Source organism: Zea mays, chromosome 4 (assembly GCF_902167145.1).
Source record: "Zea mays cultivar B73 chromosome 4, Zm-B73-REFERENCE-NAM-5.0, whole genome shotgun sequence".
NCBI classification, from domain to species: domain Eukaryota; kingdom Viridiplantae; phylum Streptophyta; class Magnoliopsida; order Poales; family Poaceae; genus Zea; species Zea mays.
The window spans coordinates 186,146,854-186,171,938 of NC_050099.1; the positions used below are offsets into that span (position 1 = coordinate 186,146,854).

The 25,085-nt window shown below is 45.6% G+C and overlaps 3 protein-coding genes across 6 annotated transcripts; 1 reads left to right on the top strand and 2 right to left on the bottom strand.

Annotated features, from left to right (window-relative positions):
* Positions 1-1,636: 1,636 nt before the first annotated feature.
* LOC100383282 (Sec14p-like phosphatidylinositol transfer family protein) lies at positions 1,637-5,931 on the top strand. Of its 4 annotated transcripts, none has more exons than XM_035967044.1 (6): positions 1,637-1,998; positions 3,449-3,589; positions 3,740-3,916; positions 4,213-4,311; positions 4,418-4,660; positions 5,099-5,931. In XM_035967044.1, exons 2-6 carry the CDS (start codon positions 3,587-3,589, stop codon positions 5,558-5,560), a joined length of 984 nt encoding a protein of 327 aa, XP_035822937.1. In that variant the 5' UTR covers positions 1,637-1,998; positions 3,449-3,586; the 3' UTR covers positions 5,561-5,931. The 4 variants fall into 4 exon arrangements, with proteins under 4 accessions (XP_035822937.1, XP_008677598.1, XP_008677597.1 ...); XM_008679376.3 differs by having other exon boundaries at positions 3,456-3,589; XM_008679375.4 differs by having other exon boundaries at positions 3,456-3,539.
* LOC103654251 (type I inositol polyphosphate 5-phosphatase 5) lies at positions 5,894-9,047 on the bottom strand. The gene is made up of 10 exons (XM_008681082.4): positions 8,751-9,047; positions 8,552-8,630; positions 8,370-8,441; positions 8,143-8,230; positions 7,840-7,944; positions 7,133-7,754; positions 6,847-7,040; positions 6,615-6,723; positions 6,363-6,511; positions 5,894-6,294 (listed from the first exon to the last, which is right to left on the bottom strand). Exons 1-10 carry the CDS (start codon positions 8,838-8,840, stop codon positions 6,072-6,074), a joined length of 1,731 nt encoding a protein of 576 aa, XP_008679304.1. The 5' UTR covers positions 8,841-9,047; the 3' UTR covers positions 5,894-6,071.
* A 949-nt stretch (positions 9,048-9,996) lies between these two features.
* LOC100191671 (uncharacterized) lies at positions 9,997-12,868 on the bottom strand. The gene is made up of 9 exons (NM_001359670.1): positions 12,609-12,868; positions 12,112-12,340; positions 11,781-12,004; positions 11,553-11,671; positions 11,312-11,468; positions 10,947-11,048; positions 10,740-10,859; positions 10,442-10,496; positions 9,997-10,353 (listed from the first exon to the last, which is right to left on the bottom strand). Exons 2-8 carry the CDS (start codon positions 12,338-12,340, stop codon positions 10,452-10,454), a joined length of 996 nt encoding a protein of 331 aa, NP_001346599.1. The 5' UTR covers positions 12,609-12,868; the 3' UTR covers positions 9,997-10,353; positions 10,442-10,451.
* Between the last annotated feature and the right edge of the window lie 12,217 nt (positions 12,869-25,085).

Below are 25,085 nucleotides of genomic sequence, written 5' to 3' on the forward strand. Positions count from 1 at the left end.
CCCAGAAACCCGAAGGTGACGAGTTTGGACTTGTATGGTCCTGGTGCACCGGACAGTCCGGTGCGCCAGACTAGGGCACCCTTCGGTTTCTTGTGCTCCTTTCTTTTTGAACCCTAACTTGATCTTTTTATTGGTTTGTGTTGAACCTTTAGCACCTGTAGAATATATATTCTAGAGCAAACTAGTTAGTCCAATTATTTGTGTTGGGCATTCAACCACCAAAATTATTTATAGGAAAAGGTTAAACCATATTTCCCTTTCAGGACCCTTTCCACGAATGGTAGATTCTCGGTTAAATCGCACTACGCTGCTTTGATGCTCAGAAATATCCCTAATGTTAATAAAGAGCTTTGGAAGCTAAAGGCCCCCTGAAATTTAAAATCTTCCTATGGTATTTGCGTAAGGGTGTAATCCTCACAAAAGACAATTTGGCTAAACGAAACTGGCATGGTAGTTTGTCATGCGCCTCTTATCACAAGGAAGAGACCATTCAACACCTCTTCTTCGATTGCCGGCTAGCCCGATCAGTCTGGAGTGTGTTTCTGATGGCCACCGGAATCAACCAACCACAAAATGTAGACCATATGTTTGGGGATTGGCTTCAATGTTTTAATAGGGTGCTGAAACCATTGCTTCTACTTGGAGCGGCGGTGTTGTGCTGGGCGCTCTGGATCTGTAGAAATGACTTAGTTTTTGAGAAAAAAATCTTGTGTTGTCCTTTGTGGGTTATCCATTTGGCGTCACATAAGCTCTCAAGTTGGGCCATCCTTCAGCGAGAGGAGCTGTGACCGTTGGTTGTGGAGGGTTCGTGACTCTTGGTGCGAACGGCCACGATCTTTTTTCCCCGGGTGCATGGGTGGCGATCTAGCCTTCGGATTGACTGTCGCTAGCTTGGGGAAGCTCCTGCATTTATGTTTGTTTTTTTAGGTTGCCTATGTGCATTGGACAGAGACCGGAAGTTTGTGTACCAAGACTATGTATTCTCTTAATGTATCGCTCTGGGTAACTTTTAATATAAAGCTTTCTTTATCGAAAAAATATAATTATAGCGTGTATTCTAGTTTTTTAGAAAGACGAAGGGGCAAAGGCCCAGGTATTGGTGCATTGGGCCCTTCTTGGTTCGCGCATGGGCCGTAGTTACGTCGCTAGACGAAGAGGCTCATGCACCGACAGAGGTCCACTAGCAGTGGCACGTAGAGCTTGGAGCAGCGCTCCTTCCAGAAACAACATGCCGTGACCGAGCATGCTGCGAACATGGACGTGTCAAGGGTATTCGGCCACCCGGAGCCGACAAAAGTCCAAATCCAAAAAAAAGCGGACAAAGACACGATCATTCAACACAAAAAGGGCAACTATCGTTCTCGCCATCATCACTAGCACCACAGAATACCAGATACTAACCGAGAGCGAAAGCATCGTGTAATCCACGAGAACAATTAATGGTCGCAGGAAAACATCGCCCGCGGAAAAAGACGCTACATGCTCCAGTCCCACAACCTGTTCCAATCAACGCACACGATCGCCGACCACAGCATCACTCGCAACTAAAAAAACGATCTGATCCGGCGGCAAAAAAAAAAAACTATTCCCACGCCGAGCACATGTCTTGATCATGTGATCCGGAATCGCAGCAACACCACCAGAGTGAGTCCAGAGGCCCAGCACGTTGGACACAGCTCAGCGCGACTCGCGAACGACGCCAGTACTCTGTCCTATGTGCCGGCAAGTACGCGGGCGTGGGTCCACCCCGGCCGTCCAAACACGCCACGTCAGAACCCCAATCGACGGCAGCCGTCCGATGCGATCACCGCATCCCGTTCGCATAGGATTTTCCATCCCAGGCATGGGCGTTGGGCGAGCAGTCCCCCCCTTCCACCCGCGTTCGCTTCTTCCCCAGCATCCAGCAAGGAAGGAGGAAGAAGAAGAGGGAGGAGAGGGGACGGTCCGCGAATCCTGCCTAGCCTTCGCCGCCTTCCTCCGCTCGAGCGGCTCGCCGAGGTGAGCGCCGGGAGCTCGCCCTCAGCTCTCGCTCTATGCTGCTCTAACTTACTGGAGAGGGGGACTAGAAGTTCGAGCGCCTTTTTTTGTACTTGTACGGAAGATTGCTTGCTTGCTTGCTTGTTGTTGTTGCTCCTAGCGATTTGGTGACTGCGCGAGGGACCCCCGATCACGCGGTACGTAGAGGAGGTTTTGCTCCGCGTGATCGTTAGTTTGGAGCCTGGAGGAGCCAATCTCAGACTACGGGTCTCGCGGCTTGCTCTGTGTCCGTTGGAGTAGGTGGGATATCGGTTGCGTCTTGTGGTGGCATGCGGATTTCGTGGAGCTGGATTGCTTAGTTCAGGCAGCAGAGCAGAGCACCGTGACCGTAGCAGTGACGCAGAGGTGTTCCGTGCTTGACCTGGGATTTTGCTATTCTGGGCTCTGCTCGTTTACTCAAATGGAATTGGAAGGTACATGGTTCCCACTTCCCAGCGAATCTGGTGGTTTCTGATGGTTAGGGATGTGGACTCGTGCGATTATCTGAAGTTTTGTTTACCGGTTTGGCTGTTTCTTGGTTGCCCATTTCATTAGCTGGTTATGCAAAGCTGGGACTCTCGGGGTCGATATCCTGCCCTGTCCATTAAGGTGCGTTTGGTTGCAATGACAGGACGGGACGGGATGGGATGAGACGATCCATCAAATAAGATTGTTTGGTTCAGGGTCAAAGATTGGGACAAGACTATCCCAATATTGTCCCCAATTATCCCTCCGAATTGGAGGGACAAGAGAGGACGCCAGGGACGTCCCTGTCCATTGCTGTCCCGCAACCAAACACTCCCTAAGATTGCCATAGTTGTTAACGTTTTATTGTGCTACTGCTAGCAGTACTAGCTTTCACGTAGAAGACAGAAAAGGCGCTCTCTGTTGGTCTACTTATACACAGAATTTGGTTCTTTATACATGGGAGTAGGTATGTTTAAGCATACAAACATGATAATTCTCCATTATCCATATAGGTTTGTTCGCACACACTTTTTTTTAGCATGTCAACTATGAGTTTTTCTTTGTCTGTGCAATGCAAAAACTAGTACATCTAGCATGGGCTCTGTGAAGTTATTTTAGTTTGCCTCTAAATATGTTCTGGTACTGCATGTGTTCTGTGAGTTTTTTTTTAGTTTGCTTCTGAACATGATATGATACCTTTACTATCTATACACTCTGTATTTGCTTAACTGTGCTTGATTCCATGAGCTCAGTGTGGAGTTCACCAGATGCTAGCATGATTGTACAATCCTAAATTGTGAATAATTTTACCATCAGCACTTATTGCATGTCTTCTGGAATTCTGTTTTTACTTTGCCTGTCCTGCTGTCTTTTCTCCCTCGTAGCATGATGGAGTATATTGTTATTCTCCTTTATGTAACTTAGACTGAAGTTCTTACAAGGCCATTTAAATTTATTCTGGTAGGAAATAGCGAAAGGGCGCTATGAGTTCAGCGAATGGTACAACCAATGTCCATGGGAAAGAAGCAGCACCGTATGAGGAGCAGCTGTTCAAGGTGATTTAATGTCACCAGGATTCGGTATTTTCTTTGTTTGGCACTAAATGGTAGCGCTCTAGCTATAAAATGCAACTTAAACTTGTTTATCTCCGTTCCTTTATCTTTTCCAGTTAGGCACCCAAATGCCAATTGTTACCATTACCTTATATATAACTCATACAGTGTGCATACTTATTTTTCTTTTTCTTTTGTGTCAGATTGGTAAAGTTAGAACTGACCTAGGACAACTATCTGGAAAATCAGCTCTATATTGCTCAGATGCTTCAATTGCAAGGTACCTGATAGCAAGGAACTGGGACATAAGGAAGGCTACTAAAATGCTGAAGAAAACCTTAAAATGGCGTTCAGAATATAAGCCAGATGAAATCCGTTGGGTGAGATGCAACCTCTCTGTATTTGCGGGAAGAAGGTTTGCCTTGGTTTATTACTTTCCTAGATCCTACCCATGTGGGAACCTCCAGCACTTGGTTTATTACTTGCTTTGAAGGATGTGACAATGTTTTGATGAAGGATGTGACAAAGTTTTGATGAAGGATATGACAATGTGTGATTAGGTTTATGTCAGCACAAAGCTTTTCAGCATGCTTTGTGAAACATCTGGTGCATTATGACATCTGATTTGACGGGTTATAATCTGGTAGAAAATCTTATTTTGCATTTCTTCATGTAGGATGACATATCTGATGAAGCGGTAACTGGAAAAACTTACCGAACTGATTACTTTGACAAGATCGGGCGGAGTATCCTTGTCATGAGACCTGGATGCCAGGTTTGATAATGCTCTTCTGTCCCCTTTTTTCAGTGTTGAATGCACAAATTTATATCCATATAAATTCATGTCTAGTTCAATCATTCTGAGTTGCTATTTTTTTCAGAATACCAAGAATGCCAATGGGCAAGTCAAGTACTTGGTGTACTGTATGGAGAATGCAATTCTAAATCTGCCACATGGTCAGGATCAGATGGTTTGGCTCATTGATTTTGCTGGTTTCAATTTAGGCAACTTGTCAATTCAGGTGACAAAGATGACGGCAGATGTCCTACAAGGCCATTATCCTGAAAGGTTGGGTGTGGCAATTCTTTTTAACGCTCCAAAGTTTTTTGAGCCTTTCTGGAAGGTATGTCTTTACAATCTTTGAGCTTCTTATTTATTTCATCAGATATGTTCCATGAATACATCATGTCCTGACCAATGTCATTCACCTTCCTACATGTAGACTCCAATAAAAGATTCATGTAACATTTTGAATTTCCATCTCGATATTGGAGTAAAACATTTGACTGAGCTTGTTACTGCAGCTAGGATGCAAGCGGGATAGCCCACGAACCCGCATATAGGCTTACTTTTGTGGGTTGCTCATGGTATGCTTGCATCCAGCCAGCCATAATTAAACACTAGAGAGTAACTGAGCAGCCAGCCAGATGTTGCCTTGTAGTTTTGCTGTACATAAGTATCAGTTTCATATGTATCAGGGAAATTAAACACCTGATGTTATTTTCAGTTAATAATGAATTCATGATACATTTAAAGAACTTAAATCTAGATCTGAATGTAGATGGCAAGCCCCCTTCTTGAGAAGAAGACCAGAAACAAGGTCAAATTTGTATACTCAGATAGACCTGACACCATGAAGATCATGGAAGACCTTTTCAACATGGATGAGTTAGAATGTGCGTTTGGTGGCAAGAACCCAGCTACTTTCAATATAAATGATTATGCTGCGAGGATGAGAGAAGATGACAAGAAGATGCCATCATTTTGGAGCCCTGAGAATTCAGCTCTTGCTTCTGAGCCATATCAGATGAGCAGCCAAAAAGCCCTAGGAAGCGTTTCAGGTGCGAAGACTGAAGATGCTGGATCTGGAAAGATGGACGACATGGAGACTGCTCCTGAAAAGAGTGAAGAATCGGGTACTGAATCTGGAGAGGAGGTACAAACACGGACTGAATCAAGCACAGTTGAGCAGAAAAACTTGCCTGGAGAAGATAATGCCCCAGCAGATAAAAGTGGCCTTTAATCTGATCTCCGGGTATCACCATGAAACATAAATGTGAAACATTGATAGGAGCTCTACCACATTTCACTAAGGTTTGAACATGAAAGGCGACGAGAAACTCTTTTAACACGGCAAATCGGCATGCCTGACTTGTTTTGTAGTCGGCACCTATTTCTCTGTCCTCAAGATCTTATTTGGGGAACCTTTTCATGACAGAATGAGATCTACCAGATGGTAAAGAACTAATACCATACTGTTACCCTCAGTTTTCATGACAGAATATGGTCTGGTGTTCAGTTTCTGATATGCCCTTGTATTTTCGCTGGAAAAGAAAAATACTATTGTATCTGGAGCTGTTGGGTTAATAATATATCATTGTTCAGTTTGTATTCTGTTCAGTAACCACCATTGACTTTCAGTTAGTATAGCCCCACTTGGTACAAAGACAAGTGTTAGGCTTCAAAAACTTGGGCCTTTTCGCTACAAACGTTTATGATCTTTGTAACCTACTCTATCATCACGAGTCAAAACTTCAGAAGTCGTCATAGAAGCTGTGTCTCTTGGGTATCGCGGGGGAGTCGCAGTGGATCCTAGCGTCCAGAGTCGAGTAGCCCTTTCTGATCTTGCTCCCGTTATCCACATCGGCTTCGATCACGAACACGCTGCAGACGGGCCTGTGGTCGGAAAGCCTGAACTCGCCCCTGATGTACTGCAGCTGCTCGATGCCCTGGCCGTGCCACAGTATCCGGTCACACCTGCACCAACACGGAACATTCAGAAACATCAGTCTGCCTCAGGAAGCGTCAAAGCTTTTTGTCTGTACCATGCCGGCGTTCGTCGCTTCTTCTTCGATTTGGCGGTCTCCCACACGTATGAGTCGGAGTTCTGCCTGTACTTGTATGTAGGGGCGAAGTAGATCTTGCCCTCCTTCCACCCTTTGAACACTCTCCCGGCTTGTCTCTCCATTGCGAGCTGTTAAGGCACGATACTGTCAGCATCAGGTTCCTCGATCTGCAGTAGCACTGTAGCATGCCTGAAAACTCTTGTTTCATACTAGCACTCTAGCAGTTGGTACCTGATCTTTCTCCAACAAGACGTCCCATTTGTTCTCCTCCAGCAGCGCCTTAGTTTCCTCGTAGCTCAACGAGACTCGGTAGTTCAAATCCCCAAGCCAGATGATCCGGCTGCATTGGACGCATGGGCATTGATTCAGAGGCGTAATAAAAAGTAAGCGGCAGAGGTGTAGAAGAATGATCTGCCCTGCCAATTGCCACGTTCTATTTCCAGTGGACGCTTAGCCTGCTTACTCGTGGTCGATGATCTTCTCGGGAACGCGCTGGCCGGGCACCTTGCAGATGCGCGCGAACTGCGCGTTCTTGAGGATCTCGGCGACGTCGGAGTTCCTCCGCACCTCGTCGCCCTCCTTCTCGCCGGACGCCAGGTGGCAGCACACGAAGCAGATGCTGGTGTGGTGCAGCGTCATGCTCATGGCGATGCATCCCTGGTGATTTCAGGGTCCGTCAGACGCTCGCTCGCTCGATCGTAAGGTTCGGCATGCACGAAGCACGAGAGAAGAAACGCGCGCTCGGAGACCTTGTTCCCGAGGCGGCCCATGATGCCCCGGCCGACGCAGTCGACCCGGAGGTGGCCGACGTACTGCACGAGCTCCCGCCGCACCCACACCGACAGGAAGATCCCGACCATCTGCTTCCTCGCGATGAGGCAGTAGTTCATGCCGCCGCCTTCGATGGAGGCCAGCGTTTCTTCGTCGGCGCCGCGGCCCGGCGAGGCGGCGGCGGCCTCGACGCGGTAGAGGAACTCGCGCATCTCCCGCGCCCGGCGCTGCATGCCGGGCGGGTCGGACATGCAGGTGCACGTCTTGGCCAGCGCGTTGTCGACGCGGTAGCTCTTGTTGACCATCCTGAGGGGCGGGGGCGGGGGCCTCTGCGCGAAGAGCACGCCGCCGCTGGAGGACTTGGGGATGGCGGCGTTGTTGCTGGGGTCGCGGCCGACTTGCCGGCCCTGGGACGGCTGGGGGTAGCGGGAGGAGGAGGTGGACGCCGGCGGCGAGAGCTCGTCGCCCGAGGACTCCCCGTCCTGGTGGGCCGGCGGCCTGTTCAGGGCCTGGTAGATGAGCTCCATCCACTTGCCCGCCGGCTCGTTGTCCTCCACGACCAGCACGTTGCCCGCGTTCAGAGGCACGATCTCCTGAAACCTTTGCGAACGTCCAAATGCATTAGAGTTGTATATGCAATATGCATACCAAGTTGGCAACGAACGAAATTTGAGAAAATCTGTACCCCAAGACGTATATATCGGGCAATCCTTCAATCTGCAGAAACTCTTCGAGGTTAACGCTGCTGTCAGGAGGCTTCCCTCCCACATTCCATGTGCCTACAAACACCCTGCAAGATCATCAGACGCGGTCCAACTTCATGTGCACCAGATATGCTCAAAAAAAAAACCATCAGCATTGTACTAGCTGAGATAGGAGGATGGAGGAAACAGTCATCAAGCAATGAGCTTGAGCTTGTCAGAACCAGGATGGGAGAAATTAGCATCGAACTAACTCCCGTCCAAACCAAACGGCAAGCTACTGTTACCGGTATTCCCGGGTATCGACGTTGGGTCTCCCGGGAGAATCCAGGCAGCTGAGGGTCAGGTTCTCGATCCGCGCCGTGCAGTGCCGATCTGAAAAACGAAGGCCAGAGTCATCAACATCATCAGGCGCTCTCTCTCTCTCTCTCTCTCTCAGCTCGGCAGCTGATCATAGCCAGCGTGGCGCATTGTCACTGTGTATCCTCTCGCGTGATCGGGTGGCTGGCGTTACCTGAGAAGCTCTTGCGGACAGCGGCGGACGTCTCCAGGAGGTCCATCCTGTCGCCGCCTTTACCCTCCAAATCTGCAGAAAACGACGTGAAAGTGAAACCACGCATAATCCAAACCGGCGGCCGGCGCGGCGAGCGCTGGGACCTGCCGCGCGCGAGAATCCGCCGGCACGCACGCACTCACCGAAGATGATGTCGCGCCGCGAGAGCAGCTTCCTGTCCACGCCCCTCCCTTTCTTGCGGAACAGGCCCGACATGAAGGACTGGGAGGAGAGCGAGCGAGCGAGCGAACCCAAGGCAGGCGAGGCAAGACCGTCAGCCACGTTGCACGCGCGAGGGGGGAAAAAATGGCCGGAACGCATGGATGGACGGCGGGGGGCTACCTTCTTCTTCTTGCCATTCCTGGCGAGGAACTCGTCGACGGACGCCGGCTTGGGGATGTCACAGGGCGTGTTGTGGTTTGAGTTTGACATCCAGCTGACGGTAAAAGGCGCGGCAGGACCCTCATCCGGGAGGCCGTCGTGGTCTGGTCGTAAGGGGGTGGTAGGGGCGGGGGTCGCGCGCGCCGCGGTTGTTTTCTTTTTCCCCCGGCCGGCAAGGCGAGAGCGAAACGTGGAGTGGTGGTGGTGGGGGGTCAAAACGGGTGGCGGCGAGGGAATTGTGTTGTGTCGCCTTCAAATGGAAATGGGCTTGCTTGCCTGTTGCCTCCAGGCTCCAGCTCCGATCCAGGGGGTGCTTGCTTGCTCATGCTGCTGCTTCCTCCTGGAGCCGTCCCTTTGATGCTTGCTGTCATTGATGTCTACGAGAACACTTGTTTCCGCTGTTCGGATTTAGCAAACTGGCTGTACGTGTCACGACGCTGGGTCATTCTTTCACAGCGTCTGCCTGCCGTCTAGGATGCCCTCTCACTCGCTCTGCCACTGTCTGGAATAAGATGCATTACATGGAGTGATGGAAGAAGATGCATGCTGTGATATGACACTTGGCAGTCACTGAATGATAAATGGCTCTGCTTTCAAGTCAAACTAACAGGCTTGTATGATCTCCAGCTGCAGGAATCCAGTTTGGCAGGGTTCAACGGTAGACAGTAACCACGGGGTTGGTTACTTGAGCTGCACGATTTGTGCACGGCTGAATCTGGAATTCTGGATCTTTCTTTCGTGCCTGTCGACACACCCCATGGACAATGCCACAGCCCTCAGGGCCACAGAGCAGCTACAACAGGATGCTCGCTGAGTCGCTGGCCATGACAAAGTGCTTGTTTGGTTCAGCTTTTTTCTGACCAGCTTTTCTGAAAATCTAGCTGTGCGAGAATCTGAGTATCATTACGATTACGTGTAGAGGAAGATAAAGTTGTCCATAGGGCTCAGGATCTAGAAAGTGACGGATTCTTACTATTACAACGACTCAACCGATTATGTGTTTATGTTGATTTTGGATGATTTTTGCCCCAACAAATTTTATAGAAGTTGTCTGAAAAGCTGAGCGTTTGACAGTCCGCAGCAGCTTTTGGTGGTCAGAAGCTGCCAGAAGCCGAAACAAACAGGGCCAAAAGGATCCGAAAAGGAATGTCTGCCAAGCTAGGGCATAACATTCCGATCACACACCGGGGCACACAAAGAATTGATGAGACGGGGAACAAGCATTCGATAACAGCGTCTCGTTCCATGCAGTTCGCTACAAGTGTTTATTACTGCACCATTACAAACATCTGAGATCTAAGTGACTGGGGAAAGCGGAAAGATAACACAACTGCCATCCAGTATATCTCCATTTGTATCTACAGCTCACCACCTAAAATTGGCATCTACTCCGTATATTTTACTACCACGTGGTGGGAGGTTTCTGAAGAGATAAATGAGCCGCTACAAACTTGTGACAGGAATGGACTACTTGGCAGTTGAATGTCGATGAGATGGTAGGAGCTTGGCCCCTTGTTTTCCGGGACCAAATGCATGTTCGACGGATGAGTAGCAAAGGAAAAGCCTACAGACCCCCAAGAGCAAATGATTAGTTTTACTAATGTATCCCTTTGGAGAAATCGGTTTCTCACATGGAAATGACAGAGATTTACCTGCAGATGGCTACTGAACTATGCCATCAAGCTTCTGTCTGTACTGAGCCAAATTCTGCACCAAAAAAAAAGTTGGGGATATAAACTTTCAAGACATTTAATAAGTTTGCACCACAAACCATTCGCAATAAGACAATAGAACACTACTGCTGCTTTGTAATTATGATTAAAATCAAACGGATTGAGTTGTCCGAACTTTAAAACTACTGATGCTCCTAGACATATCGATTTGTTTGGAAGAATACAAATCAAATCAGAATGTTGTTTCTCCACAACTGGAAAGCAGGAAGATCCTTACCTTGGTATAAGCATAGACACCTGCTTCAGAAGGTCCAGCGGGGCTTCCTCGCCTGATGAATTTCCCTTCCTTAAATATATACAGCATAGGAATGCCAGTAGACAACTCAAGGCTGATAACCTGGGAAATCAATGGCCTGTCAACAATCTCGACCCCAAGAACAGATACTGTGAAAATTAACTGGAGTACGAAACACACACAAAATACCTCTTGAGAAGTCAGCTTGTCCAAATGCATTATGATTGAACGAAGTGAATTCCCATGGGCAGCGATCATTACATGCTTTCCATCCACAAGTTTAGGTATAATCTAAGATAGTAGAGACAAGAAACATACCAAGGTTATACTACAAAGTTCAGAGCAAAAAAATACTGAGGTGCAATGCATGGTTGTGTTTGATATTGTACTTGGGCGATATCGATAGAAACAGATTTTGAATTAGTTGGTAGAGATAATTGCCGACTACCATAGTTTCGAGACCAGATCTTGCAACATCTGACTTTTGTATGATGCAAAGAAACGTGTAAAAATGATAATTCAGCTAAAACAACAGTGTCTGATAGTATCCTTACTTGGTCTTTGAAATAAGCAACTGCTCTCTCTGCACACATCTCAAGGCTCTCGCCATTTGGGGGAGGAATATCATAACTGCGACGCCATTCATGAACTTGTTCTTTACCAAATCGATCGGCAGTTTCTTGTTTGTTAAGGCCTTGAAGCTCACCATACCTTAGAGGTAAAATTACATGTTAGGTTCAACAAGAAATACTACGATGCACCAGATAACTATTCTAGAGTGAAGGAAACTCTTACATCCGTTCATTCAATTGCCAAGCTGTTATGACAGGAATGGACTGCTTCTTTGTCTCTTCACTGTATATCTGACTCCACATGTGAGCTTGTTCACTCTCGTTGTGCAAAATGATTGGAACCTAAAATGGTCAGTGGCAGATGCCACAACCTCTCAAGTTTATTAATTGCCAACATGAATACAACTCAATGTGAATACTGGAAATATATAAAAGGGAAAGATTTAAAAACCTTCTTTCGGCGATGCTGCATCATGGCAAGCATAGCGGTCATCTGAGCCCGAATCAGCGACGAAGTGTATATTACATCGACTGGGATATTGCATATCCTTTTCCCCGCCTCAATTGCCTCGTCAACGCCCTTAGGGGTCAGGGGAACATCGACACATCCAGTGAACAGGTTCTTCTCGTTCCACAACGATTCTCCATGCCGTATCAGAATGAGTGCACTTTCACCTACAGGCGCGTGAATAACAATCTTATGACGCTGGTGATTCAGTGTTTTTTGTACAACAATTTTGTGACTACTGTACCATTCAGTGGAGCTGAACTTAAGAACGCACCTGATTTCTTTGGAGCTACGCCACTTTTAGGGCTCCTCGGTAGCTGGACCGGCTCAATCACTGAAGATTGAGAGTTTGAAGCACAAAGTAGACCCAAATTGCGGGCACTGGGGCAGCGACGCCCTACTGAAACAGAAAGCACGCGGCAATTTCTCTTATCGGGATGCAAGCAGCCTGTGGACAGCAATTTGATGGATGAAAGCGCATGCTGAGATGTGGAAGTGGCCATCTGTTCCAATACACACAACAAAATTAGCTGAATTCTTATATAGGCAGCTAAGGGCTTAAAGCCCCAATTGAATGCGGTGATTTTGCAAGAGAGAGTGTAATCATTAAAACTTTCTTATCCTAACATTGAGCAGCCTAGAGATAAAACCAAATGGGAAAAAAAGATCATTAGGACGACCACCTCATGCTAGCAGCACCGGAATCTAGTTAACCCATCAACAATTAGCACTAACACCCCAGAACCTAAGCAAAGCACGAAGATCACATACGTGGGCAACAAAGGATGCCGAATCCTGGCAGAACAGCGCCTCGGGAACTCCACAGCCACAGGTAGCGCAGGCCCTCGTTTTACAGGTCCAGTTGATCTGGCGGCGGCACCGATACCTGTCTTCTCGGCGAGATCTGCGGCGGCGGCACCGGGTCGCTGTCGCGGAGATCGCCGGGTAGCGGCGACGAAACCGAGGGGCAACGGGCAAGAGGCGAAAAGGGACTCGTTGTTGTTTGCTGGCTCCAGTGGGTCGTGCTCCCGACTTCTGGTGCGGCGCTGCTCGGTCGGGTTTTTTTTTTATAAACGGTGGCTGCGACCGGGAGAGCGACCGGAGTTGTTGGTTTGGTTGGTGCATTGCGCTTGCGCATGGGTTGGTGCCGCTGTGGGAACAGGGAGGGTGTCTGCCGCCGTTTCATGAAACCGGGCTATCCCTCTGAAATTTTCAGGAAAATTAGAGGCGACAAAGGGTTTCCTGCTGTTGCTTCAAGTATAGTTTTGCCAATCTCAACAAAATTTATAAAAAAAAATAAACACCCACAGTGAAAAAGGTAAATGTGCTATACATATTTTAAGGTAATTCGAGTGAAACTAATTCAATGTTAACAATTGGCAGGTTGTTCAAACCATGCGCAGGTGCAGCCTGCAGCTGGCTTCTCTGCAGCTAGCAATAGACGCACCTTCTGTTATTGTTCAACCTCTCTGCCCTTCCCATTGTCGCCAAAGCGATTTCTTAGCTGGACGAAACAGCTCTTGGCGCTCCCAAGAACCGCCAATGACACATAGCCTGTCTCTATCACCCTACTAATCACTCCGAAAGAAGAGGTGAGGTCAAATCACTCTGAATTTTTTTAGTACAATGCGGCTTGATCCGACTAGACGCTTTCGCTTCTGCGGATTTACGTCTTCACCGCACGAGTTCCGCATGACGGCATGAGTTGTTGAAGAATGAAAAACTGACGAGATGCTTATCAGATTGACAACCATGGAAATGGTGGCCAGTGGTTAGCTTTGCTTCACCAACCTCACCAATTCAGGCAAGCAGAGCAGAGGTGGGCACCGTCTGAACCGGTCGTGCCCACGCGTTGACGCCCCTCAACTGTCACAGATGGGGGGATATTCTCTTGACATCATCTTTATTCCATTTCGATGCCCTAGGCTAGCTCTAACAGGAGCCAGGCAAATACGACAGCCGTTTGACCATTTAGCTGTCTTTTTTGTTTTGGCTGTCAAGCTATGTCATCCAGGTATCCAACAGAAAAGATATTTTCCCTTATACTGTCGTCGTGAATAGTTATAGAGTTGAACTGGTTGATTGTGGGGGACATACTTATCAGAGACAGAGCAGCGTGATAGCTGCCTACCACAGTACCAGCGAAATTGGCTGGCTCTCTCTCCTACCGTCATTTTAGTTGGCTCAAATGGCTGCTCTATTGGAGGCTAGTTTCTCATGCTACAGTACCGCGTTGACAGGCAAAATGATTTTAGCTATCTATTTGACTGGTATGTTGGAGTAAGTCTTAAACAGTGGCACATGAGAATTTGCTCCAAACTGGTGCATTTCTCAATGAGCATACATGGAGAATTTCTAGGTCAGGCAGGCACGAGGTCACGAGGACGAGATCTCTCTGCACTATTCTTAAACGTGAGTGTCTCACCAACCACGTCAAACCATACACGGCTACGCGGCATGGTTGGATGCTGTGAAGGGTTTTATGCCATTTGCCAGTCATGGCTGGTCGCTGACTGACACAGACAGTTTGCAGTTCCATATCGGTTGTCCACTTCGTCGGCCCTGCATTGGGCCTGGCCCGGCCCGCTCGTGCAAACCTAACCCGGATAGTCGTGCCAGGTCTGTGCACAGCTCGGTCCGTATAGGCGTGCTGGTTTTGACGACTGTGGCTGGTCGTGCCCTAATCGAATTGTGCTTTGCCGGGTCCGGGCGGGACCTGCCAGGTAACCCGTTTGCACATCTATATATCCAACCTGTGGCTGCATGGCGGTGCATAGGCTTGGGTAGTCGGGTCGTTAGCGACGCACTAGAAATTCGGTGCGCGGAGGCAACATAGGCTGTGGGAGTCTGGGTGTTGAGATTTTGCCGGGCCGAACCATAAGTTTTGGGACAGACCACACAGGGCATACGACACACGCTCCGAACGCCCTGGACGATGGCGCATGCCATGCGATTATACCTGTTCAAACGTCGAGTCGGGTCGTATGCCATTTAGCATGGCCTATACCCGACCCGTGGCTAGTGTCGAGTCGGGTCGGGTTGGCTCGTGCCTCCCTGTTGACGTGTAAGGTCAGGGTTTTTTTTGGTTGGGTCGGATTGTTTTACTTTGGGTCGGATTTTTAGGTCAAAATTACATCCATACCCACCTGTTGTATTGGTCGAGTCAGATTAGACAAGTTTTTTTGGAACGAATCGTGTCGGTTTAGTCGGCCTAGATCTACATGCGAATATGCGATGCGACACATGCAGTCCCTCTGGAACCCAACGTTTGCCACGACCTGGTGGGGTGCGTGTGGACTGTAGACAGTGGCGGAGGACCCGGTATGGCTAGGTATAGCCCACGTCATACCTTAGGCCAGCCTAGAACTAGAAGAGTACCGCACCGCTTTGCCTTCGCTGCCTTCCACCTGGTCACCTGGACGTCTGTTCGCTTCCCCGCCGCTGCTTGTATGCTCTGCTTCACGTGACCACGCCTACAACCTTTCTCCGCTCTGGCTAGGCGCCATTACCGTTGAGCCATTGGCTTGTCCCATCAACTATCGTTCATCGAGCGCTGCAGTATCCTGCACACAAGCACCATCCTACTGTCGGGCTACACGCACGCTGGGCGAGTGCTTGATGCTCGAAGGGTGTTTGATGAAATGGCGCATGGAACACTGGCGTCGAATGCATGGTTACCTTTTACCTGCTTATGTCCAGTCTCCAGAGCGGGGACATCACCCTAGCTCGTGAGCTACTTGATGCAATGTGACCAGGAATTCATGTCATGGAACACAGTGCGATGTGGATGCAATGGATGTGTTTCAACGAACGCTAGAATACAGCCTAGTTCTTGGACAGACTTCACGCCTAAGAGAATGCAGCAATGATGAATTCATCTTCCTAATTTTATTAAAGTATCCCTCAATGTCTTTATTTATATCTGTTTGCTACAAAATTCTTTGAATTGTTGCTTTATTTTAAATTATTTATTGTAAACTAGAAAGTATATATACATATACGGATTTATATATGTAATCTTACAGAATCCGCTACACCTCAAATTTCGTGCGTCCTCCGCCACTGACTGTGGATGCTGTTATAACTCAATGGCTAACCCAGTGGAGAGAGACAGAGAGAAACGACAAATGACCGGACTGTCCTTTATTGTAGCAGGGGTTATGTTTATATAAATATGAAGGGTTGAGTTCCCAAGGGGTGTGTCCCTTGGGAATTATCTGTCGCACCCTTTGGATTGATCACAAATACAATAATTTGTAACACTCCCCCTTGATCAATCCAATTCCATTTGATTATCTGCAAGTTGTCTTCCAATATATCATCTCCTCAAAAACCCTGTGGGAAAAATAAGGAGTACACAGTGTCTTTTGGATTATGAGTAAAACTCATATTGAACTCCAAAAGAATATGCGTGTAATCATCATGCATAAAAACCCCTGTGGGGAAAAGTCAATGATGAAGCATATAGCTTAGTTGATATTACCTCGTTAAAAACTTTGGATGAGAAAACCTCAACAAGGCAAAACTCATACAAAGAAAAGAGTATAATATGATGGTATAAAAACAGGTCAAATATCATGGAGAATTACTCCCCCTGATCCTTGCAAGCACTTAAGTCTTCTCATACCAATCACCTCAACACATTTATGAAAACGTTGAGTATGGTAGAGATTTTGTGAATAGATCAGTAATATTATCACAAGACTTTGTTTGCAAGATGTTAATATTTCCATTTTTCTGTTTCCATCTGAACAACATAAGCTCAATTATCCTTATGGATAATGGTCGATGATTCAGTTGAATCATGGTACGATATTGTTCTCCTCTCCAATGGACCTCTAGCCCAAAGAACAATAATATGTCTATAGCCATCATCTCAAAAACCCCCGTAGGGAAAATAAATGATGAGACATATAACTCAGGCTAATATTTCCCCAAGATAATCTAGTCAGAAAATCTGAGAAATTAACATATCAGCCGAGTCTCCTTAAAAACCCAACGGGAAAAATAAGGAGAGTAGTCATACTCTATTGTTGATCCATTTGAACCCTAGGGAGATAAACTCATATCCTAGTTCAAATACAACAATAACTATGTCATAATGTATCATCCTTGAAAACCTCTACGGGAAAAATAGATGATACGACATAGACCTTGTGTTGATGTTGCCTCATTAAAAACTTTGAATGAGAAACCCAAACAGGGAAAAACTCATGCAAAGAAAAGAGTACAACATGATGTAGAAACAAGTTCTTCCGATCAAGAGAAAACCCCCCTGATCTCTACAAAACACTAAGTTACCCATACATACTCACAAACACATTTAAAATGTGGAGTAAGGTGGAGACTTAGTTGGTAACTTGTTTTTCATCTAAACAACACAAAGTAATATTATCTCCATAGATAATAAGGTCAATGATATAAAATCATGACCACTACATACCCTCAGTATGTAGTATATCATTCTGTACAATCCCACGAAGTGTACTATAGAATGATTAGTGTAAGTGACCATTAATCTCTGTTGATCAACATTTATCAAACAGTAGGTCCAACTTACCAGAAGTATGTCATTGATCTTGTACCTGGGGATCTTCTATAGATATCCAAGATCAGTATATCCAAACATAAGGAGAGCATGAGTACATCTAGAGATCATAACTCGATCTCATGTGCTGTTAGCTAGCAAATCATTGCAAAGCGATATCCGGCCGGATGCTCTTGCAAGATACAATAGCACATCTCATGATCTGAAAGAATCAAATGACTATGATTCCATTATATTGAATTTCTTCAATATACGTTGGATATAGACAACTTTGTATCCAAGATACTCAAGATAGTTTACTTTGAATTGGAAATCTCTTTCAATACATATCCTCTATCTTGAACTCCGTCGATAAGTAATGTATGTTTAAAATATGCTGCACATATTTACACTGAACATACCATACTTTGTGTATCCTTTCAGAAAGAAGGATTCACTAGGTCGAATGTACCATATTTGACCAGGATGCTCTAAGTCACAAAGACTTTCCAAGCATTGCAAATTTGTGATTGGTGATTATGTATTTTGAATCCTTCAAGACTCCACAAATACCATAATCTAGTGACCACATATGCACATATTGTCACTATATCTATCAACTGCACAGATAGATGATTTACTGCCCATATTATTGTATCGGAATTTAACTACTCACAGTAGAGGAGAATTTATAGCATTAAAATAATGCTTGGGTTTGCGTATAAACCCAGTTGCTACTAGTCATGCTTTCTCACCACCTCATTGTTTCCAAGTCCATGAAAACAAACTTGTATCCACAGTAAGATACCTTGAAGTGAAAATAAGTTAACACTTCTTTCCGGTGAGCAAGGCTATCTCTGCAACATTGTAACACTCAATAAGATCCAGTTTGAGCATACTCGTGCTCTGCTATGGCCATAGTCTTTTGGATCACTTGGAGTGCATATACAATTGCTGAGATGTATGTGTCGACACTTGTAGCTTTCAAATAACACAATTCTCCAATTGACATAAAGTCATTTTTATGTACCCTTATGATTCTTCGTGAAATCCCAAAACGAGAATCAAGGGCTTCCGATAACCTAGCTTCATCAGTGCGCACTGAGCTAGGTTGTGAATATCTTCCATTCACAGGATAATCAATATCCTTTAGGTGTCCACCAACAGTAGGTTGGTTACCAACGAATAGATGGTCTGCATTTACTATCTCAGAAGGTCTTGCCTTCAGCTGCTTGCAAGCATCTTAATCCCAGTTTGTGTCCATACTTCTCCCCCTCTTATTTACAACGTTGTTGCAATAGGGAGTTAAGTGGTTTTTGATAGTCGCCTAGAGGGGGGTGAATAGGGCGAAACTGAAATTTACAAATATAAACACAACTACAAGCCGGGTTAGCGTTATAAATATAAACGAGTCCACGAGAGAGGGTGAAAAACAAATCGCAACCAAATGGAGAGTGTGACACGGGATTTGTTTTACCGAGGTTCGGTTCTCGCAAACCTACTCCCCGTTGAGGAGGCCACAAAGGCCGGGTCTCTTTCAACCCTTCCCTCTCTCAAACGATCCCACGGATCGAGTGAGCTTTCTCTTCTTAATCACTTGGAACACAAAGTTCCCACAAGGACCACCACAAGTTTGGTGTCTCTTGCCTCAATTACAAGTGAGTTTGATCGCAATGAAAGAATCAAGAAGGAAGAAAGCAATCCAAGCGCAAGAGCTCGAAAGAAACACAAGCAAATCACTCTCTCTAATCACTAGGGCGTTGTGTGGATTTTGGAGAGGATTTGATCTCTTTTGGTGTGTTTAGAATTGAATGCTAGAGCTCTTGTAAGTAGTTGGGAAGTGGAAAGCTTGGATGCTATGAATGGTGGGGTGGTTGGGGTATTTATAGCCCCAACCACCAAACTTGACCGTTGGTGGAGGCTGTCTGTTCGATGGCGCACTGGACAGTCCGGTGCACACCGGACATGTCCGGTGCCCCAGCCACGTCACCAGTGCCGTTGGAATCTGACCGTTGGAGTTTTGACTTCTGGGCCCGCCTCGATGTCCGGTGGCGCACCGGACATGAACTGTTCAGTGTCCGGTGCACCGGTATGGGCGCGCCTGCCTTCTGCGCGCGCATTTAATGCGTGGCAGGTAGCCGTTGGCGCGAAGTAGTCGTTGCTCCGAGGATGCACCGGACAGTCCGGTGCACACCGGACATGTCCGGTGAATTATAGCGGAGCAGCCTTCGTGAAATCCCGAGGCTGGCGAGTTCCGGAGCAGCGTCTTCGTTGGAGCACCGGACACTGTCCGGTGTACACCGGACAGTCCGGTGAATTATAGCGCGCCGGTTCTGGATTTTCCCGAAGGTGACGAGTTGGAGTTGGAGTCCTCTGGTGCACCGGACAGTCCGGTGCGCCAGACCAGAGGAGCCTTCGGTTGCTCCTTTGCTCTTTTTGTTGAACTCAATACTTGGTCTTTTTATTGGCTAAGTGTGAACCTTTTGCACCTGTATAACTTATACACTAGAATAAACTAGTTAGTCCAAAGATTTGTGTTGGGCAATTCAACCACCAAAATTATATAGGAACTAGGTGTAAGCCTAATTCCCTTTCAATCTCCCCCTTTTTGGTGATTGATGCCAACACAAACCAAAGCTAATATAGAAGTGCATAATTGAACTAGTTTGCATAATATAAGTGCAAAGGTTGCTTGGAATTGAGCCAATATAAATACTTACAAGATATGCATAGATTGTTTCTTCATTTTTAACATTTTGGACCACGCTTGCACCACAAGTTTTGTTTTTGCAAATTCTTTTGTAAATTCTTTTCAAGGTCCTTTTGCAAGATAGTCAAAGGTAAATGAATAAGATTTTGAGAAGCATTTTCAAGATTTGAAATTCTCTCCCCTTGTTCCAAATGCTTTTCCTTTGACTAAACAAAACTCCCCCTAAATGAGATCCTCCTCTTAGTGTTCAAGAGGTTTTTGATTTATCATTTTTGAAATACTACTTTCTCCCCCTTTAGAACATAATAAGATACCAATTTGAAATTGACCAATTGAAAATCTCCAAAAATTTTAAAATTAGGTGGTGGTGCGGTCCTTTTGCTTTGGGTTCATATTTTCTCCCCCTTTGGCATGAATCGCCAAAAACGGAATCATTAGAGCCCAACGAAGTACTTTCTCCTCCTTTGGTCATAAAATAAATGAGTGAAGATTATACCAAAGTTGGAGAGATGCTTGGAGTGACGGCGAAGTATGAGTAGTAGAGTGGAGTGGAAGCCTTTGTCTTCGCCGAAGACTCCAATTTCCTTTCAATATACCTATGACTTGGTTTGAAATACACTTGAAAACACATTAGTCATAGCATATATAAAAGAGATATGATCAAAGGTATACTTGTGTGCTATGTGTGCAAATTAGCAAAAGAAATTCCTAGAATCAAGAATATTGAGCTCATGCCTAAGTCTGGTAAAAGATTGTTCATCAAGTGGCTTGGTAAAGATATCGGCTAATTGATCTTTAGTGTTAATGTATGAAATCTCGATATCCCCCTTTTGTTGATGATCCCTAAGAAAATGATACCGAATGGCTATGTGTTTAGTGCGGCTATGCTCAACGGGATTATCCGCCATGCGGATTGCATTCTCATTATCACATAGAAGAGGAACTTTGGTTAATTTGTAACCATAGTCCCGCAGGGTTTGCCTCATCCAAATCAATTGCGCGCAACAATGGCCTGCGGCAATATACTCGGTTTCGGCGGTAGAAAGAGCGACCGAATTTTGCTTCTTTGAAGCCCAAGACACCAAGGATCTTCCCAAGAACTGGCAAGTCCCCGATGTGCTCTTCCTATTAATCTTACACCCTGCCCAATCGGCATCCGAATAACCAATTAAATCAAATGTGGATCCCCGAGGGTACCAAAGCCCAAACTTAGGAGTATAAGCCAAATATCTCAAGATTCGTTTTACGGACGTAAGATGTGATTCCTTAGGGTCGGCTTGGAATCTTGCACACATGCAAACGGAAAGCATAATGTCCGGTCGAGATGCACATAAATAAAGCAATGAACCAATCATCGACCGGTATACCTTTTGATCCACGGACTTACCTCCCGTGTCGAGGTCGAGATGCCCATTTGTTCCCATGGGTGTCTTGATGGGCTTGGCATCCTTCATTCCAAACTTGGTTAGAATGTCTTGAGTGTACTTCGTTTGGCTAATGAAGGTGCCCTCTTGGAGTTGCTTGACTTGGAATCCTAGAAAATACTTCAACTCCCCCATCATCGACATCTCGAATTTCTTTGTCATGATCCTACTAAATTCTTCACATGTAGATTCGTTAGTAGACCCAAATATGATATCATCAACATAAATTTGGCATACAAACAAATCATTGTCAAGAGTTTTAGTGAATAAAGTAGGATCGGCTTTGCCGACTTTGAAGCCATTAGTAATAAGGAAATCTCTAAGGCATTCATACCATGCTCTTGGGGCTTGCTTGAGCCCATAAAGCGCCTTAGAGAGCCTATAGACATGGTTAGGGTACTCACTATCTTCAAAGCCGGGAGGTTGCTCAACGTAGACCTCTTCCTTGATTGGTCCATTGAGGAAGGCACTCTTCACGTCCATTTGGTAAAGCTTGAAGCCATGGTAAGTAGCATAGGCTAATAATATACGAATTGACTCGAGCCTAGCTACGGGTGCATAGGTTTCACCAAAATCCAAACCTTCGACTTGTGAATACCCCTTGGCCACGAGTTGAGCTTTGTTCCTTGTCACCACACCATGCTCATCTTGTTTGTTGCGGAAGACCCACTTGGTTCCTACAACATTTTGGTTAGGGCGTGGAACTAAATGCCATACCTCATTCCTTGTGAAGTTGTTGAGCTCCTCTTGCATCGCCATCACCCAATCCGAAACTTGGAGTGCTTCTTCTACCCTGTGTGGCTCAATAGAGGAAACAAAAGAGTAATGCTCACAAAAATGTGCAACCCGAGATCGAGTGGTTACCCCCTTATGAATGTCGCCGAGGATGGTGTTGACGGGGTGATCTCGTTGGATTGCTTGGTGGACTCTTGGGTGTGGCGGCTTTGGTTCTTCATCCTCCTTGTCCTCAACATTTGTATCTCCCCCTTGATCATTGCCATCATCTTGAGGTAGCTCATCTCTTTGATCTTCTTCTTCATCAACTTGAGCCTCGTCCTCATTTTGAGTTGGTGGTGATGCTTGCATGGAGGAGGATGGTTGATCTTGTGCATGTGGAGGCTCTTCGGATTCCTTAGGACACACATCCCCAATGGACATGTTCCTTAGCGCGATGCACGGAGCCTGTTCTTCACCTATCTCATCAAGATCAACTTGCTCTACTTGATAGCCGTTAGTTTCATCAAACACAATGTCACAAGAAACTTCAACTAGTCCTGAGGACTTGTTAAAGACTCTATATGCCCTTGTGTTTGAGTCATATCCCAATAAAAAACCTTCTACAGTTTTAGGAGCAAATTTAGATTTTCTACCTCTCTTAACAAGAATAAAGCATTTGCTACCAAAAACTCTAAAATATGAAATATTGGGCTTTTTATCAGTAAGGAGTTCATAGGATGTCTTCTTGAGGATTCGGTGTAGATATAACCGGTTGATGGCGTAGCAAGCGGTGTTGACCGCCTCGGTCCAAAACCGATCCGGTGTCTTGTACTCATCAAGCATGGTTCTTGCCATGTCCAATAGAGTTCGATTCTTCCTCTCCACTACACCATTTTGTTGTGGAGTGTAGGGAGAAGAGAACTCATGCTTGATGCCCTCCTCCTCAAGAAAGCCTTCTATTTGTGAGTTCTTGAACTCCGTCCCGTTGCCGCTTCTAATTTTCTTGATCCTTAAGCCGAACTCATTTTGAGCCCGTCTCAAGAATCCCTTTAAGGTCTCTTGGGTATGAGATTTTTCCTGCAAAAAGAATACCCAAGTGAAGCAAGAATAATCATCCACAATAACTAGACAGTACTTACTCCCGTCGATGCTTATGTAAGCGATCGGGCCGAATAAATCCATGTGTAGGAGCTCCAGTGGCCTGTCGCTTGTCATAATGTTCTTGTGTGGATGATGAGACCCAACTTGCTTTCCTGCTTGGCATGCGCTACAAATCCTGTCTTTCTCAAAATGAACATTTGTTAGTCCCAAAATGTGCTCTCCCTTTAGAAGCTTATGAAGATTCTTCATCCCAACATGGGCTAGTCGGTGGTGCCAGAGCCAACCCAAGTTAGTCTTAGCAATTAAGCAAGTGTCGAGTTTAGCTCTATCAAAATCTACCAAGTATAGCTGGCCTTCCAACACTCCCTTAAATGCTATTGAATCATCACTTCTTCTAAAGACAGTGACACCTACATCAGTGAATAGACAGTTGTAGCCCATTTGACATAATTGGGAAACAGAAAGCAAGTTGTAATCTAATGAATCAACAAGAAAAACATTGGAAATGGAATGGTCGGGTGAAATAGCAATTTTACCCAAACCTTTGACCAAACCTTGATTTCCATCCCCGAATGTGATAGCTCGTTGGGGATCTTTGTTTTTCTCATATGAGGAGAACATATTCTTCTCCCCTGTCATATGGTTTGTGCACCCGCTGTCGAGTATCCAACTTGAGCCCCCGGATGCATAAACCTACAAAACAAGTTTAGTTCTTGACTTTAGGTACCCAAACGGTTTTGGGTCCTTTGGCATTAGATACAAGAACTTTGGGTACCCAAACACAAGTCTTTGACCCCTTGTGTTTGCCCCCAACAAACTTGGCAACTACCTTGCCGGATTTGTTAGTTAAAACATATGATGCATCAAAAGTTTTAAAAGAAATGTCATGCTCATTTGATGCACTAGGAGTTTTCTTCTTAGGCAATTTAGCACGGGTTGGTTGCCTAGAGCTAGATGTCTCACCCTTATACATAAAAGCATGGTTAGGGCCAGAGTGAGACTTCCTAGAGTGAATTTTCCTAATTTTGCTCTCAGGATAACCGGCAGGGTATAAAATGTAACCCTCGTTATCCTGAGGCATGGGAGCCTTGCCCTTAACAAAATTTGACAATCTTTTAGGAGGGGCACTAAGTTTGACATTGTCTCCCCTTTGGTAGCCAATGCCATCCTTAATGCCAGGGTGTCTCCCATTATAGAGCATACTTCTAGCATATTTAAACTTTTCATTTTCTAAGTTATGCTCGGCAATTTTTGCATCTAATATTGCTATATGATCATTTTGTTGTTTAATCAAAGTCATGTGATCATGAATAGCATTAATATCAACATCTCTACATCTAGTACAAATGGAAACATGCTCAACACTAGATGTAGAGGGTTTGCATGAATTAAGTTCAACGATCTTAGCACGCAAGATATCATTATTATCTCTAAGATCAGAAATTGTAACATTGCAAACATCTAGTTCTTTAGCCTTAGCAATTAAATTTTCATTTTCTACTCTAAGGCTAGCAAGAGAAATGTTTAATTCTTCAATCTTAGCAAGCAAATCATCATTATCATTTCTAAGATTGGGAATTGAAACATTACAGACATGTGAGTCAACCTTAGCATTTAAACTAGCATTTTCATTTCTAAGGTTGGTAATAGTGTCATGGCAAGTATTTAGCTCACTAGATAATTTCTCACATTTTTCTACCTCTAGAGCATAAGCATTTTTAACCTTAACATGCTTTTTATTTTCCTTGATTAGGAAGTCCTCTTGGGAG